The sequence below is a fragment of the Lissotriton helveticus genome, chromosome 4_1 (genome assembly GCF_964261635.1).
Source record: "Lissotriton helveticus chromosome 4_1, aLisHel1.1, whole genome shotgun sequence".
Lineage (NCBI taxonomy): Eukaryota > Metazoa > Chordata > Amphibia > Caudata > Salamandridae > Lissotriton > Lissotriton helveticus.
Genome location: NC_136063.1, coordinates 2,041,530,588 through 2,041,544,108, shown reverse-complemented (window position 1 = coordinate 2,041,544,108; position 13,521 = coordinate 2,041,530,588). Strand labels below are relative to the sequence as shown.

At 43.3% G+C, this 13,521-nt stretch overlaps 1 protein-coding gene across 2 annotated transcripts in view; it reads left to right on the top strand.

Moving 5' to 3' along the window:
- The window catches only part of PGRMC1 (progesterone receptor membrane component 1), a 60,863-nt gene extending 49,384 nt beyond the window's left edge, over window positions 1–11,479 (top strand). For both annotated transcript variants that reach the window (XM_078688687.1, XM_078688688.1), the window contains exons 3-4: window positions 1,440–1,595; window positions 9,140–11,479. In XM_078688687.1, the coding sequence (XP_078544813.1) occupies window positions 1,440–1,595; window positions 9,140–9,243 (260 nt within the window). In that variant the 3' untranslated portion in view covers window positions 9,244–11,479. The remainder of the gene's footprint in view (window positions 1–1,439; window positions 1,596–9,139) is intronic.
- The last annotated feature ends 2,042 nt before the right edge of the window (window positions 11,480–13,521 follow it).

Below are 13,521 nucleotides of genomic sequence, written 5' to 3'. Positions count from 1 at the left end.
GGCTGGTCACCTAGAAAAAGACTGCAGAGAGGGACTTGGGGACATGTTCTGGAGCTGCCGAGAGGGATCACATCACAAGAATCCTGGGGACAAGAGGGCACAGCCAATTCATTGGTACCCGGGCTTGCAAACTCAGGTGCAGGGTAGAAAGGTCAGCTGGGCTTCTTGTGGTCTAGGGCCTAGCAGTTGTCTGTCTTCACTGGTTGTGAGTGTAAAATGAGGACAGCTGGACCACTCTGTAAGTGGGTCTCTGTGGTGCTGACATCCCTTGATGGCTGCTCGGTCTCTGTGCAGTGGGAGCCCAGATTGGACTCTCATAATCTGCGTTTGCTGCAAGGGGTCCGGGACCCAGAGTATTGGTCCTGTGCAGCTTTGGTTGGTCCTGATGTACTCTCACTTGATTGGTAGACAGATTTTTTTAAAAAACTTTTTATTAACACAGCAATTGCCAGCATTTAATAACATATGCATTACACTTAATGGAGTACTCATCATAACATACATTACAATGTTAACAAATCGTATCTGGGAAACATAAATATACATTGCTACATCTCGAAACGGGATCACAACAGTGAGCCGCTGCTGTTCATCTCCTCGTTATCCTCCTCGAGGCCATAGTACCTTAACCATGGGGTCCAAATTGGTAGACAGAACTGATCTTCAGGAACACAGGTTCATCTGCCTGAGGGTGGACGATTGTTGAGATTGGTGCAGACATACATAGTTTGGTGCCAAAAGTCCACTTTCCTACAGTATATATGCCATATTTCTAAATCAACATCTCAATAACCATTTAAACGCTGCCCTGTTGTAATACATTTAACTACAATCACCTTGTTAATGTTTAGAACAAACTGCACAAAATGGCTTACACCTATGGACGGACATTAGAACATTGCATTCTTTATCACATTGTTCACCGAGGTTTATGATTCACCTATAAATATATTCATTGTGAGCTATAGTTCTACCATCAATAAATAAGCAGGCCCCACACTTATTATGTTTAATTTGCATTAGGTGATTAAAATGTTGTGGAATATAATGGAGTGGTTTAGAACTGGCCATCCAAATATTATTACTAATCTAAAGTACTATTTTTCGGTCGCACACCTTTTTGATATAAGAAGTTAATGTTTGAGATCAGTAGTGTTGGTAATGTTTAACATACTTAAAAGCTGTTTAGACACAGTCACTTCTAACCCATTCTGTATTGCAAAACCTGTCTGAAAAGTCAATAAAGCATTCCATGATTAGACACACTGTGTTCTGTGCTCAGCATGAGCTGGCTTTCTTGGTGCCACCTTTGGAGTTTGAACCTGCAGGTTTATGGCCAGAGGAAAGCCTCACTTAGCTTTGGGCCAAGACTTAAGTGAGCTAAAGTTCTTGAATTTATGAAAAGCATAATAAACACAACATTTTTGTTCCTTTAACAGAAGGTCCTTATGGTGTGTTTGCGGGGAAGGATGCATCTAGGGGCTTGGCTACCTTCTGCCTGGATAAGGAGGCCCTTCGTGATACGTATGACGATTTATCTGACCTTACTGCTACTCAGCGAGAGACCTTGAGTGACTGGGAAGCACAGTTTTCTTGTAAGTGCATTTGTCTTACCATTACATGGGCTGCTTTCAGGTATTGACTTTAAATATTACACTTGTCTGTGCTCTTGACTCCAGCCAGGATAATTTAAAAAAATGCAGTGTCAACATTTTGGACTTATGAACCTTTTTGCTTTTGAAAGTTTTTCATTTTGCAGATTCATTACGACATACCCTCCCCAAACTCTACTACCGCCAGTCCTTATGAAACATGCATAGCGTGGATGTATTTAACCCACTGCACTAATTTAGCGCCTCAAAGAATTGAACTCAAATAGCTTTGATCTAAAACAAGAGAGCAAATGACATAACCATGTACTGGCTGACTTGCACAATGTAAAACCAGGGAACCTTGCATCAGTCGTGGCTTCCACTTGGCCACATTGTGTGATCCTAGCCGTTTTTGATTTGTAAAATGAGTGCAGGCGCCCAAATCTTTGCTCAGAAGCCTATGGCCGATGCTGTTAAAAGTCTGCATAATTTTCCATCTAAAGCATACTTCTTTAATTCAGTACCAGACACTCCCTGCCCCTTTATCTCACTTATGCAAGTTCCTGCTTTCTCCCTTTGGAATGGTTTTCTAGCTTTCCCTCTCACCATCTTTCCACTTAGTGCTTCTTCTTTTTTTCTCTCTCTTGCTCTCGGGAAAAATATCTGCCGGTCCATAAAAATGAGTGCCAGTGGCCCCCACCAGCAACTACAAGCGCAAATTTAGCACTAGATCCTAGGCAAGTACCCCCTTTAACTCCATCCTTACGAGAGCATCTTGGAAAACCATCAGATCGGTGTGTGTGCCTCACAAAAACAACAGGCTTTAATGTTACTCTTTCCATAGTAAAACCCTGTGTAGGCCATGTATAAGGTGCTAGATAAGATGGAAAGAACTTGCATAGTACTCGACTACCATTTTGGAGCTGGAAACCAACAAACGAAGTCAAAGAAGTTATTGAAGAAAGCAAACAGGTTCATAGTGTAAATAACCATGTCTTTATGGATTTTCTATTAAACAAAGTTTGGTATTTCAAAGACGCTGTTCCAGTGCCAAAGAGTTCTAGAGTTTTGTCATCAAGAAATGGAAGGATTTAGCTCCCCAGCGGCTAAGTCTCACTTTTGAAACCATCACGTTTGTCACATGTTCTTAGATGGCATCCAGGAGTACACCAATAGAGCCTAGATGCTAGAAATATTGGACCTCTGTTATGGAGAGTGTTATATCCGGACTGTGATAGTTAATGTTATTCAGCCTAGTTGTCTCCTAGCTGCTCAGCCAGAGTAAGAGATGGTAATGGAATGTTGGTGTGACTGTGAGGAATGGAATGCCCGGGTTCCTGTGTGGATGAGTGGTGACAGTTGGAGATGGGCTGAGCAGCTGGGCAGGCTGCTCCTGGTGGGGCTGGTACATGGCTGGACGAAGACTGTTGCTACTTGGACATGAAACTGATAAAGAAGACTTGGAAATACTACAAGGCTAGCAGTGTCTCTATGTACAGGGTACAGCAGAGAGCTTAGTGTGCAAGCCAAAGCACTTCGAACATAGCCCTCTTCGGTACAGCCAACCAATGTAACTAAGCTCCTTGGTAACCGAATGATGTTTCAGTGTATTACAAAAAGGGTGGTCCACAGCATTCTGTTCTACCTGTAATCTATTCCGGGATGCCTGACTGATTCCTAGGGGAGTGCATTGGGGCAGTCACGGCGAGAAGACATTTGAGCTAAGATCGGTGTTTTCTGTGAGGAAACTGGGATACAAGGAAAAACATTCCAACTGTTCTAACGATGTGTAAGCAGGAATACATAACTCAACGAATATAACTTGAAAATGTCAGTGAGTCATCAAAGATCACTCCTAAGCTCCTAGCTGATTTAACTGGTGTAGGTGGAATGCCAAACTCAGCAGGCACCTGGGAGTTGGACCATACGGACGAGATAACTGATTTATGTCTTAGTTCACTAATAGTATCATCATCAGAGCAGATGGGGTGGAGTTTCAAGTTCATGATTTGAATCTGAAACTTTTAATAATTACCACTCATTGCAATGGTACATTTTAATATACTGAAGTAAAATGTATTTCTAAGACCACATTATAAAGAAATAAGTGGTTTTGAATTTTGAAGATTCTTTATCTTATATGTTCTGGCCTCTCTGAGTCAAGCCACAGAAGAGCCCTCACTCTCTACCACCACATCCCCCTCCCAATGCCCTTAAGATCAGTGCTGCTTGTGGCAACCTTGCCAGGAGACCGAATTGCCCAATTGCAAAAACAATGTCTTTGAAACATACTTTAAAACCATTTGTCCTCCACTATTTATTTTTAAAGGTCGGAAACTCTGCGGACAGGAAATGTCAACTGCCCGTCCCCAGCAACAAAACCCGACCCTCACCAGCAGTGACACAATCCCCATCCTGCCAGCCCACTGGGAAAATGTCCGGTGCCCAGTAGGGCCTGCGGTGTAACCATTCTTTTGATGTCGGTGGTTGTTCACTAAGGTGAGACACCAGTGGATTCTGTTCCGCTTATGATGGAACCATAATGGACTGTTCTGCGGGTTCTGTTAGAGACAACTCCAGAAGACTGTTTTCTACTATGGAGTTGAGATGAATATTTGTGTACAAGTGCCTGTGCGATATCTTAATAGCAGCTATAGGCACACCATATTGATGTAGAAGTGCCGCTAACCTCCTACCACCATCTGCAGGCTCAAAGCACACAGAGGTCAGTTTCGTTCACCAGACCGTCGGGACCAAGGGCCCCCGCTGACCCTGCCAGCTCAAGACTCCACCACCCAGTTGGACTCTATATTACAAGCCATAGAGACCTCTGCACACTTCAGTGGAGTCTCTGATTGAGGAGATGCCAATCACTGAAATAAGGAATTCACACAGGATGGGGCCCCACCCCTGCGAACCCAAGTAGACGTACAGCGAGCATTCTGCTTTTATTACACCGCATCATATTGGGCGCTACCAGTGCCACGCCCCGGAGGCCGTTCAATAATTTCTAGATCCTTATTCTTACCATCCACTGCCATTGTACGCGAGGAGCTTCACAGCTTGATTACCATAGTCGAGGTGAAAAGCTTAATACATGATTTTGCCCGAAATAAGACCCCTGGTTTGGACGGCCTATTGTTGCAATACTAGGACTGTTTATCCATCCTTCTTGTCCCCAAATTGGTTGAAATTTACAGTGAGTCCCTTACTACAGACCTAGCTATCTGCATCTCCTCAAATGTCTTTTAGTTCTCTTGCTCAAACCTGACAGCGACTCCTCCCAACTCTCCTCATACAGACCTATAGCTATATTGGGCGCAGACTATAAAATCCTTGGAAGGGTACTAGCTGAGCAATATGTGCAGTTACTACCTACACTGATCCATCCAGATCAGAACGCCATCCAGATCAGAACGGATTTGTATCAGGTCATAACACACATAATATCAGCAAACTTTTCCACATCATGGATCAGGCCTTGCTGCGCTAACCCCTAGCGGCATGCCTCATACAAGACCTAGAAAAGGTGTTGGACTTCTTATCCTTGGACTACTTGTTGGATGTTCTAAGAGACAAATGTGGTATCTCTTAGTTTATACAAAGCTGCTGTACCCAAACCCTACTTCTCGAGCACAAGTAGGCAAGCTGATCTCCGCCTCAATAGGCCGCGGCAGGGGGGGGGTCCCCTCTCACCCATCCTGTTTACCCTTGCCATGGAGTCCTTGGTGCAGCGACTCCAATTGGGGAGGGCGATGAGGCATTGTGCTTGACCGCACAGTGCATGTAGTGTCGCTATATGCGGGCAGCATGCTACTATATCTTTGGGACGCTACGAGTGACGTGGCCCACATTTTGGCAGCATTTCTAGACTTTGAGCATGTAGCGGGACTATGGGTGAACTAGGGGATATCACATGCTTTCTCACTTAGCTGCAAGGCCCCACTGCATGTAATCCGACTGGGCACAGAGCCATTGAGCTGGGCGACAGCAGCAGGCCTGTATCTCAGGGTCCTTCTTTACCACTCTCAGCAGGATATTTTCGACGGCAGCTTACAGTAGGCGTTTACGACGCTCAAGGCTCAAATGCGGTTTTGGCAACAGTTGGCGCTGGCCCGTTCTAGAGTATTCTCTCCAAGATGATTATCTTTCCCAGGCTACTATACTACTTTGTCAACGTCTCGGTATTTTCTAAGCAGCAATTCTTTTTTGACTTGCACTTGGATCAGGAATCAATCTTTATGAAACTAGTGCAGGGGATGGTACTCTCACCTTGGGTGTGAGACAACTTCTTCATCCCACCGTTAAGCTGCACCGCTCGTGATCCCTTCATGCGATAGTAGCTCAGAGGTGCTCGGTGAGAGTCTTCCAGCTCACTAAGCACACACTCCCCAACAACACTTGGGCATTTGACTGCTGACCAGATGGTAACCTGACATGAGCATTGCATTGACATGGTGGGGGGGGTTTGTTTTGAGATGCCCATTTACTCCCGTTTGATCAGTTGTGCCAGGAATACAACATTCCCCTGACTGAATTTCTTTTACACAAGCAGTTATTAGGAGTCCTCGGGTCACTGTGGGACGTGATTGATGCAGAGCCTCCCACCCATACAGTGATGCATACACTGCACACCATAGGACAAGGACGGCACCTTATCACTTGGTTTTACAAAGCCATTAGAAACATACTGAGTTCCCACTGGACTGGGAGGAGGAGTTGGAGCGCTCCCTATAAAACTCTGAATGAGCACGGGCACTCTAATCTCCCCACATTATTTCAAGAAACGCACGATTTAAAATCATTCAATATTTGATACTCCATAAAGCTTACCTCGCACCTTCCATATTTTCTGTATGTTCCCAATGTGCAACCTTACCTGTCGCATATGTGAAGCCCAATCAGTAGACTTTCAACACATGCTTTAGTCATGCCCCAGTATAACTGGCTTTTGGCACTCAACACACACTCTATTAGCCACCGCTACCAAGCTCACAACACTCCACTCATGGAAGGCCACAGCATTGGGCATATTTCCCAGGAGGGAAAACCACAAGGTGGGAGTGCGCTTTTCTAATCTAGCTCTTCTTTTGGCTAAGCGCCTGCTAGCCATGCATTGGCTTGCACAACAGCTGGCATCCTTCCTACAGTGGTAAAAGGCTGGCTCTACTCTGTTGGGGGTGACACAGAAAGTTCTGCGCTTCATTGGGAATAAGCCCAAAGAATCCAGAGACGCCCCTTATCAGCAGCCTGGGACACCAAGTTAATGTAATTCAAAGAACTTACAACCATCTCCCTACTCCTCCTCGCCCTCCAAACCCGGGGCCAGCCATACATCCAAAGGTCGTCTTTGTTTTCCAGTCGGGCAGCAGGCATCGTTCCTCTCCTCACATACACAGTGATCATCCCCTACAAAACCCTAAAGGCCCTCCCCCACTGATGGAGAAACAAAGGCGCATGGTAGGATCTGGGCTCGCTCTACTTGCTGTTAGATACTCAGAATGTTCCTGGGCTCCCCCTGGCCTGTGCATCCACCCCCAATCCTTTCATTTATGCGCCTAGCCATGTTAGACGCTCGTGTATTCCACTTTGTTTCTCTCCTCCATCTTGAGTTTCCCATCTTGACCAAACCCCAACTTGTACCATGGTGGAGGCCTTAAATATTCAGTAATATCTAATCATATTTGGATCAGACTGCTTTGCTGATACGGTCCCAAAAACCAGCAAAGTATAAACCTGGCTCAGTCAAACATTTATGACTCGAAGCTGTTCACCTGTTTATGGTCATTTACAATATATTTTCAAAGTCACTCTAATGAATTGATATCTTCTAAAGTATACAGTGGAATAATGCTCGTCGAAATGTATTGCAGTGTTGCACAGCATTGAATAACATAAAAACCTAATAAAAATCATTTGAAATCAGCGGAGTTGAGATAAATGTAGAACCTTTTCCTGGCTAGCGTTATCTTGAGATGCAGAAGCTAATGCAATGAAAAGTTGTTAGTAACTTTATTCAAGTCTCTTAACCCTCATTACTAATGATGCAGTATAATTGCAGCGCCTATTGGAATGTAACGTGGGCCTTGGTACTGAAATATGTGTATTAGTACCTTTTTGCGCACAAGACATTCACCCATCACTCGAGGCTCTTGTCGTTTAACCTAGGGGCCTCCTTCCATGTAGTCTCCCTTGAATGTGGTCATGTACAGTCTTATCTCTTATGGCCACTTCCCATCCGTCCCCATTTTATGAATGAGAAGCCCTCCTTTCAGGCAGTGCTGTATGTGTCATGAATGGCCCTTCCATGTCTCCAATCCTATGTATACCCCATCTTCCTCTTAAGCTTCTTTTGATCTTCGGGTATGCTGTATTTCAGAAAGCAAACAACTTCCTTTTCTTCTAATTTGTGTCCTTGCCACCCTCCACCCCTCTTGTATCCTCGGTTGTCGCTGTTTGTGGGGCTGGCTTCTCTTTTTTTCACGCCATGATGCTTTTGATAACTAAATCTCATGCCGCATGAGGCCCCGTACCATTAATGCCCCTATTGACCCCAATCCAGCTCATAGCTCTCCCTGCTCCCATGTGATAAGTAATTATCTTAGTCCTGTCATTTATAGGTGTCCTGCCTTGTGTTTTGGGTATAGTTGCCTGCCCTCCTGTTATGTATGGTCCTCTTCCCTCATGGTGTGTAGAGCTGCTCTCTATTATCCTGTGTGGCCTCCCTCTGCTGTGTAGACCTCCCTTTGCACTCTCCATGGAGTGTCCTGAAAGCTCAATTCATTAAGGTAATGTAGGAGGAGGGTTGGCATCTGTTTACAGCACCATCGACATAGTTAAGTCTGACTTTATGTTCTATTTCTATGTTTATGTTCTTCCTTAAATGCCCCAACCCTTCCATCATTGTTGCTGGGTGCATTCAGTGGACATGAATCTCCAGACAGTACAGTTGGTCAGCTTCCACCTACCATGGGTGAAGATCTGAGCAGAAGGCAGGTGTAATCTCGATGCAAGTCACAAATTGATGCCAGATTACTGGTCCGTCGGTTACAGTATTAATCAGTGCCACTGGAATTACGCATCAGGAGAGAGCCAAATTATGGGCAAGGGTTTGCTAAACTATGCGGCAAAAAGATGGGAGTATTGTGTCAATTCTGCAGTTTCCCAGTACGAGGAAACCAGTAATTTACCCCTGCCCCATCATGGCAATTGCAACCAAATTGTTCCCCTCTGCATCCAGCCACCTTCAGCCTGACTCTTATGCTGTGGTACACTCTTGTGCATAGCTGGAAACCACAACTCATGGCTATCTTAAGGGGAAAAAACTGGTAGTTTTATCAATCCTTTCTTTTTAGATTTCTTTGAGAACAACCACAAGGGGCAGTGGGCTTGGAGTTGCAGACATTCATCTATTGGAGTTCAGTACAGGCTGAACTGTCCTTATTGCACTGTGCTAAATAGCCATTAACGCTACAGTATTTACATAATTATTGTTCTGTCTTTCTGCTCATACATAGTCGGCAATTATATATATATTTTTTTTACAGTCAAATATCATCATGTCGGAAAGCTTCTGAAGGAGGGCGAGGAGCCCACCGAATACACTGACGAGGAGGACACAAAAGACGCCAAGGACCGAAAGAATGACTAGAAAAACCATAATGAAGAAAGTCTATTTTTATACAATGACGAGCAGTATCACAACAGTTCCATGTTTTTCACTATCCATGTTTTTAAAACACTAACGTTTTGCTGTGGTTCTTGTTCTGAACCTTTTTCTTGCTTGCACTAGACGACAAAATCTACTCTTTATTCAAGGGACACTTCGATTAGATTCACAGCATTCCAAGAGTAGTTTATATTGTGTATATTTGTGTTGGAAATAATACTGTTCGTTCCATTGTGAGAAGGGTTTGCTTTAATACTTTGTCAACTCTACAGTCTACAGCATGGGTGCCCGGCATTGATCCATCCGGACCCGATCCATTCCGTGTTTTCAGGACATCCACCTGGCATACATTTATCTACACTGGATCCTAGTAGGAACCATTTACATGGTCTGTAGTTACCTGAAAATCTGGCATGGATCAGGCCTTTATGAATGCACGCTGAACACCCCTTTTGGCAACAATGTTTAAGCGGGAAAAAGCTGCTTTTTGACTATAGACAATATTGTTTTTTTAATGAAATAAAAGTGGGAGGGTGGGCTCTATTGGGGGGAAAGCTAATAGAGGAGGTAATGATCTCAGAATAGAAATTGCCTGCTAAGGGCCTAGATTATGTGGCAAAAAAGATTCCAGGTTTTGACCAAGAAACTTCCCTGTTCATAAGTACGCATCCACACCTTTGTTTTGAGACCAGATGTCAAACGACATGCCACATTCTCTGTAGACTACACAGTTTTTCTTCCTAGCTGTCTATAAAATCTGTTGTAGAACACAGCACAAGATGAAGTATTAGTGGTGAAATAGTTGAATTTATAATTTGTGACTGCCTCGATTTGCAGGGCTCTTCAATGACTGTTTTGTTAGCTTTGTACATTCTCCAAAGAGTGCGCTGAGAGCAGTCTGTTACTCTTTCATACCTTATTTTCATCATTGCTTTAAAGGGTTATACATTTTAGTGCCATTAGAAAAGCCAGATTGCAAGTTCAGTGCTGTGGCATGGACATGCCTTATGTTATGTGGTGGCCTGGAATAGCATAATGTGACATTTGTGCTCAAGTTTGGATGTAGTTGCTTTATAGCGCTGTTTGTTGCAAAACGGTACAATTGTAATGGACCATACACATGTAATAATGTGTTAAGGAAGGGCTAGTGTTGGCATACAGTTTGGCACTACACCTATCTGTACTGGATAGTGATATTCAGTGTTTTTCTCCTGATTAAGCCTTAGGTGGCCTGGAGCATTGTAGAAAGTTGCAGAGGTTTCCTTTGCGAAGCAATTAACACAAACTGGTCAATGTTATGTCAATGCTTGAAGGACTAGCAAATTTGATTTACAGCACCTCCCAGAAACATTAAGATACACTAAAAATATATCATGTGCTCTAATCTAATTTTTATTATCTTGTACTCTTGGACGAAAAGCAAGTGTAGGATGGGCACTTTATTGTTTTGTTTCCAGTATTATTAAAAAGAGTACATCATTCTTTCTGTTATTTAAAGGGTTACTTTCCCCAGTCTTAAGTGGCCCTATAATTATATTTTTAAGGGAATACTCAGCAAATTTGCAAAGGGGCGTAAGGTGAATAGTGATTTGAACCATGTGTTGAAGTGTTTGGCAAATCAGTGGCTCATCTGTTCCTGCTATCCCGGCTAGAACTTGACAAGTTCTGGCTGCCCATTGTTGCCAGTACCACTGCAAATGAGTATCAAAATTTCCCCCCAATTATTTTAGAAAGTGAACTTGCCATTTGTCCAGTGTCCTTGTTTTAACTGCACATTTGGGTTGAGATGTGTTCAATTACTCCATATTCACTTAGGTTTATATTCCCCCTGAGCGTTCACATTCCTTCTTCTTTTTGCTTGTCGAGCCTCTTGAAATTGTGAATTGTGCCTTTTTGTTTTTACCAATTAGCAACTGTTGGATGTATGCAAATCATTTGGGGACCTGTTGGGTAAACACTGATTTCCATTCCTCAGCATGCAGTGGGCCTAAGTAGTATTCTTGATAAAAAAGATGATCGGTTCATATGGGAAAAAAGGACCGAAACATTGATTAATGTTAATTGATGATTGTTAGTCAAGAAGTGGTTCAAAGTTCAATGTTAAAGTTTCATTGTTGTTGGTGCTGCTTACAGATAAAAAGAGAGAGCCATTTTAAATACATTTAAACTGCACATTCTTGTCCCTATGAATATTAAAAGGCTTTCACCCAATGGAAAACCTATTTTTTTTTCTTTCTAGATATTCTTGGTTAAGTGTTATGGTAACTTTTCTACATGGTTCGGGAGACTGTGTACATTGTTTGGTGAAAAGCAGTAATTCCTTTGTCTGACATTTGTAGGGAATGAGTTAAAAGGTATTAGATGATCGTCACCCATACTAGTCCATTTACTATTGGGATGTTCAAGAAAGTCGAAAATTAGTCTATTTCCCGAATCCCTTCAAGAAGCTCTTATGGTTTGGATGACAAGATCAGAAAGGAGTTCTAAAAAAAAAAGTGATGCTCTTTAATTTGGTATGGAAGTCCATCAGGACTGTGTCTCAATACGGTCATCCTAATACTGCAAAGTGTCTACTTTCCTTTGGACTGCACTATGTGGAGAAGTGATGTGCAATGGTTTGGAGCACTAATACCAAGCCCAGCTTGGCAAATATTATTTGCCCTTATCAACCAACCTCCACGCCCACTCCACTCCCGTCACTGCCTGGTTTGAAGCATTCTCACCCGGTACCAGCCTTTTCTGTCTCTGGGAGTCCTACAGGACTGAAAAACACAACAGGGCCCATGGGTCTAGAGGTGTATTTATGGGGTGCTGGAGTGTCCCTTTCTTAGGACGATCACCCCCACCACCATCATTGTGTTTCTCCTTGAACTATAAACCTAGTCGTAGTGTGGGGTACAACCCCCCTCTCTGAGAGGGAGGAGCTCAGGGATTTTTTAATGGAGATGCTGAGGTATAATAAGACCTCTTGATGAGCTGGGTGTGGTGAAACAGGAGTGAGATAATGGTGTATTCTGTGCGTGTATCACTACGTCTTACACTCATACACATTTTTCTCCACCTTTATGCTTTCAAAACAGGAATTGGATACCGCCTTGAGTTTGTAATGCCAAGGTTATAGGTGTCTGTTCGCTTGCCCGACTACTCGGGTAGGTGAAATTCCACACCATATGTGATTTGATGGTGTAATATGTACTCTCTATAGAGCCATTTATACATGCAGGTGTACCTATGTTCTTTATAAACGCAGTTTTGCTTCTCTTTCTAGGGAGTTTCCTGACCAGTACACTCTACGGTTGAGTGAACCTACACTCAAACTACTAGTTGTATTTGTATGTATTGGTTAATGTGCACTTTTTTCCACTTCAACTAAGTGCACATTGCACTCTGGTCCTGATGAAAGCCGCTACATCCCCATGGGGCGTATTAGGCTGAAACATTTCGACCATCCGATTGCTTTGATAGATCGAATCGCCCTCTATCTCAGCCCCATGTTTTAATCCTGACCTGGAATGCCAGATTAAATGATTAGCACACCATAGTCCGTTTTAATCACGTACAGCTTTATCTCACTCCCGTTTCACCACATCCAGCTCAAGAGGTTTTAGTATACCTTAGCATCTCCATTAAAACATCCCCGAGCTCCTCCCACTAAGAGAGAGGGGTTGTAGCCTGCACTACGACTAGGTTCATAGAGGGAGGAGATCCCCAATGATGAAGCATGCCACCCACGGGTGGGTGAGGGGAATCGTCCTAAGAAAGGGACACTCCAGAACCCCATTAATACACCTCTAGACCCAGGTGCCCCTGTTGTGTTTTTCAAATTGTAGTGGGGAATCGGCCTCTGCCAGTCTTTAAACTTCCTCTGGTCCTCCTTTGTGTTTATCATATTAGTCCTACAGGACTGCCAGTGTCACTAAGAAGTCACAGGTGTATGTATTTGGCTCATGCATCTGTTATGATGGGCTTTTGTATGACATCTGATAACTAATAGAATGACCTCTTATCATTGCTGGTGAACAGGCCCAACTATGGTATTTCACCTTCATGAGAGAAGCACCTGATGGTTGTTTTTTTTTTAAAATTAGTTTCTTAAACTGCATTGTAATTAAAGATTACAAAACTTTTTTGTAATTTGAAAATAAAAGTTTAAATATGCCCCGCAAGCATTGAAGCCAAACAATATTCGCCGTCAAGCAATCAATAAGTCACAGTATCTTACAAGAACATAGTTTTCGAGGCATGTGAGCTGTAGATCAC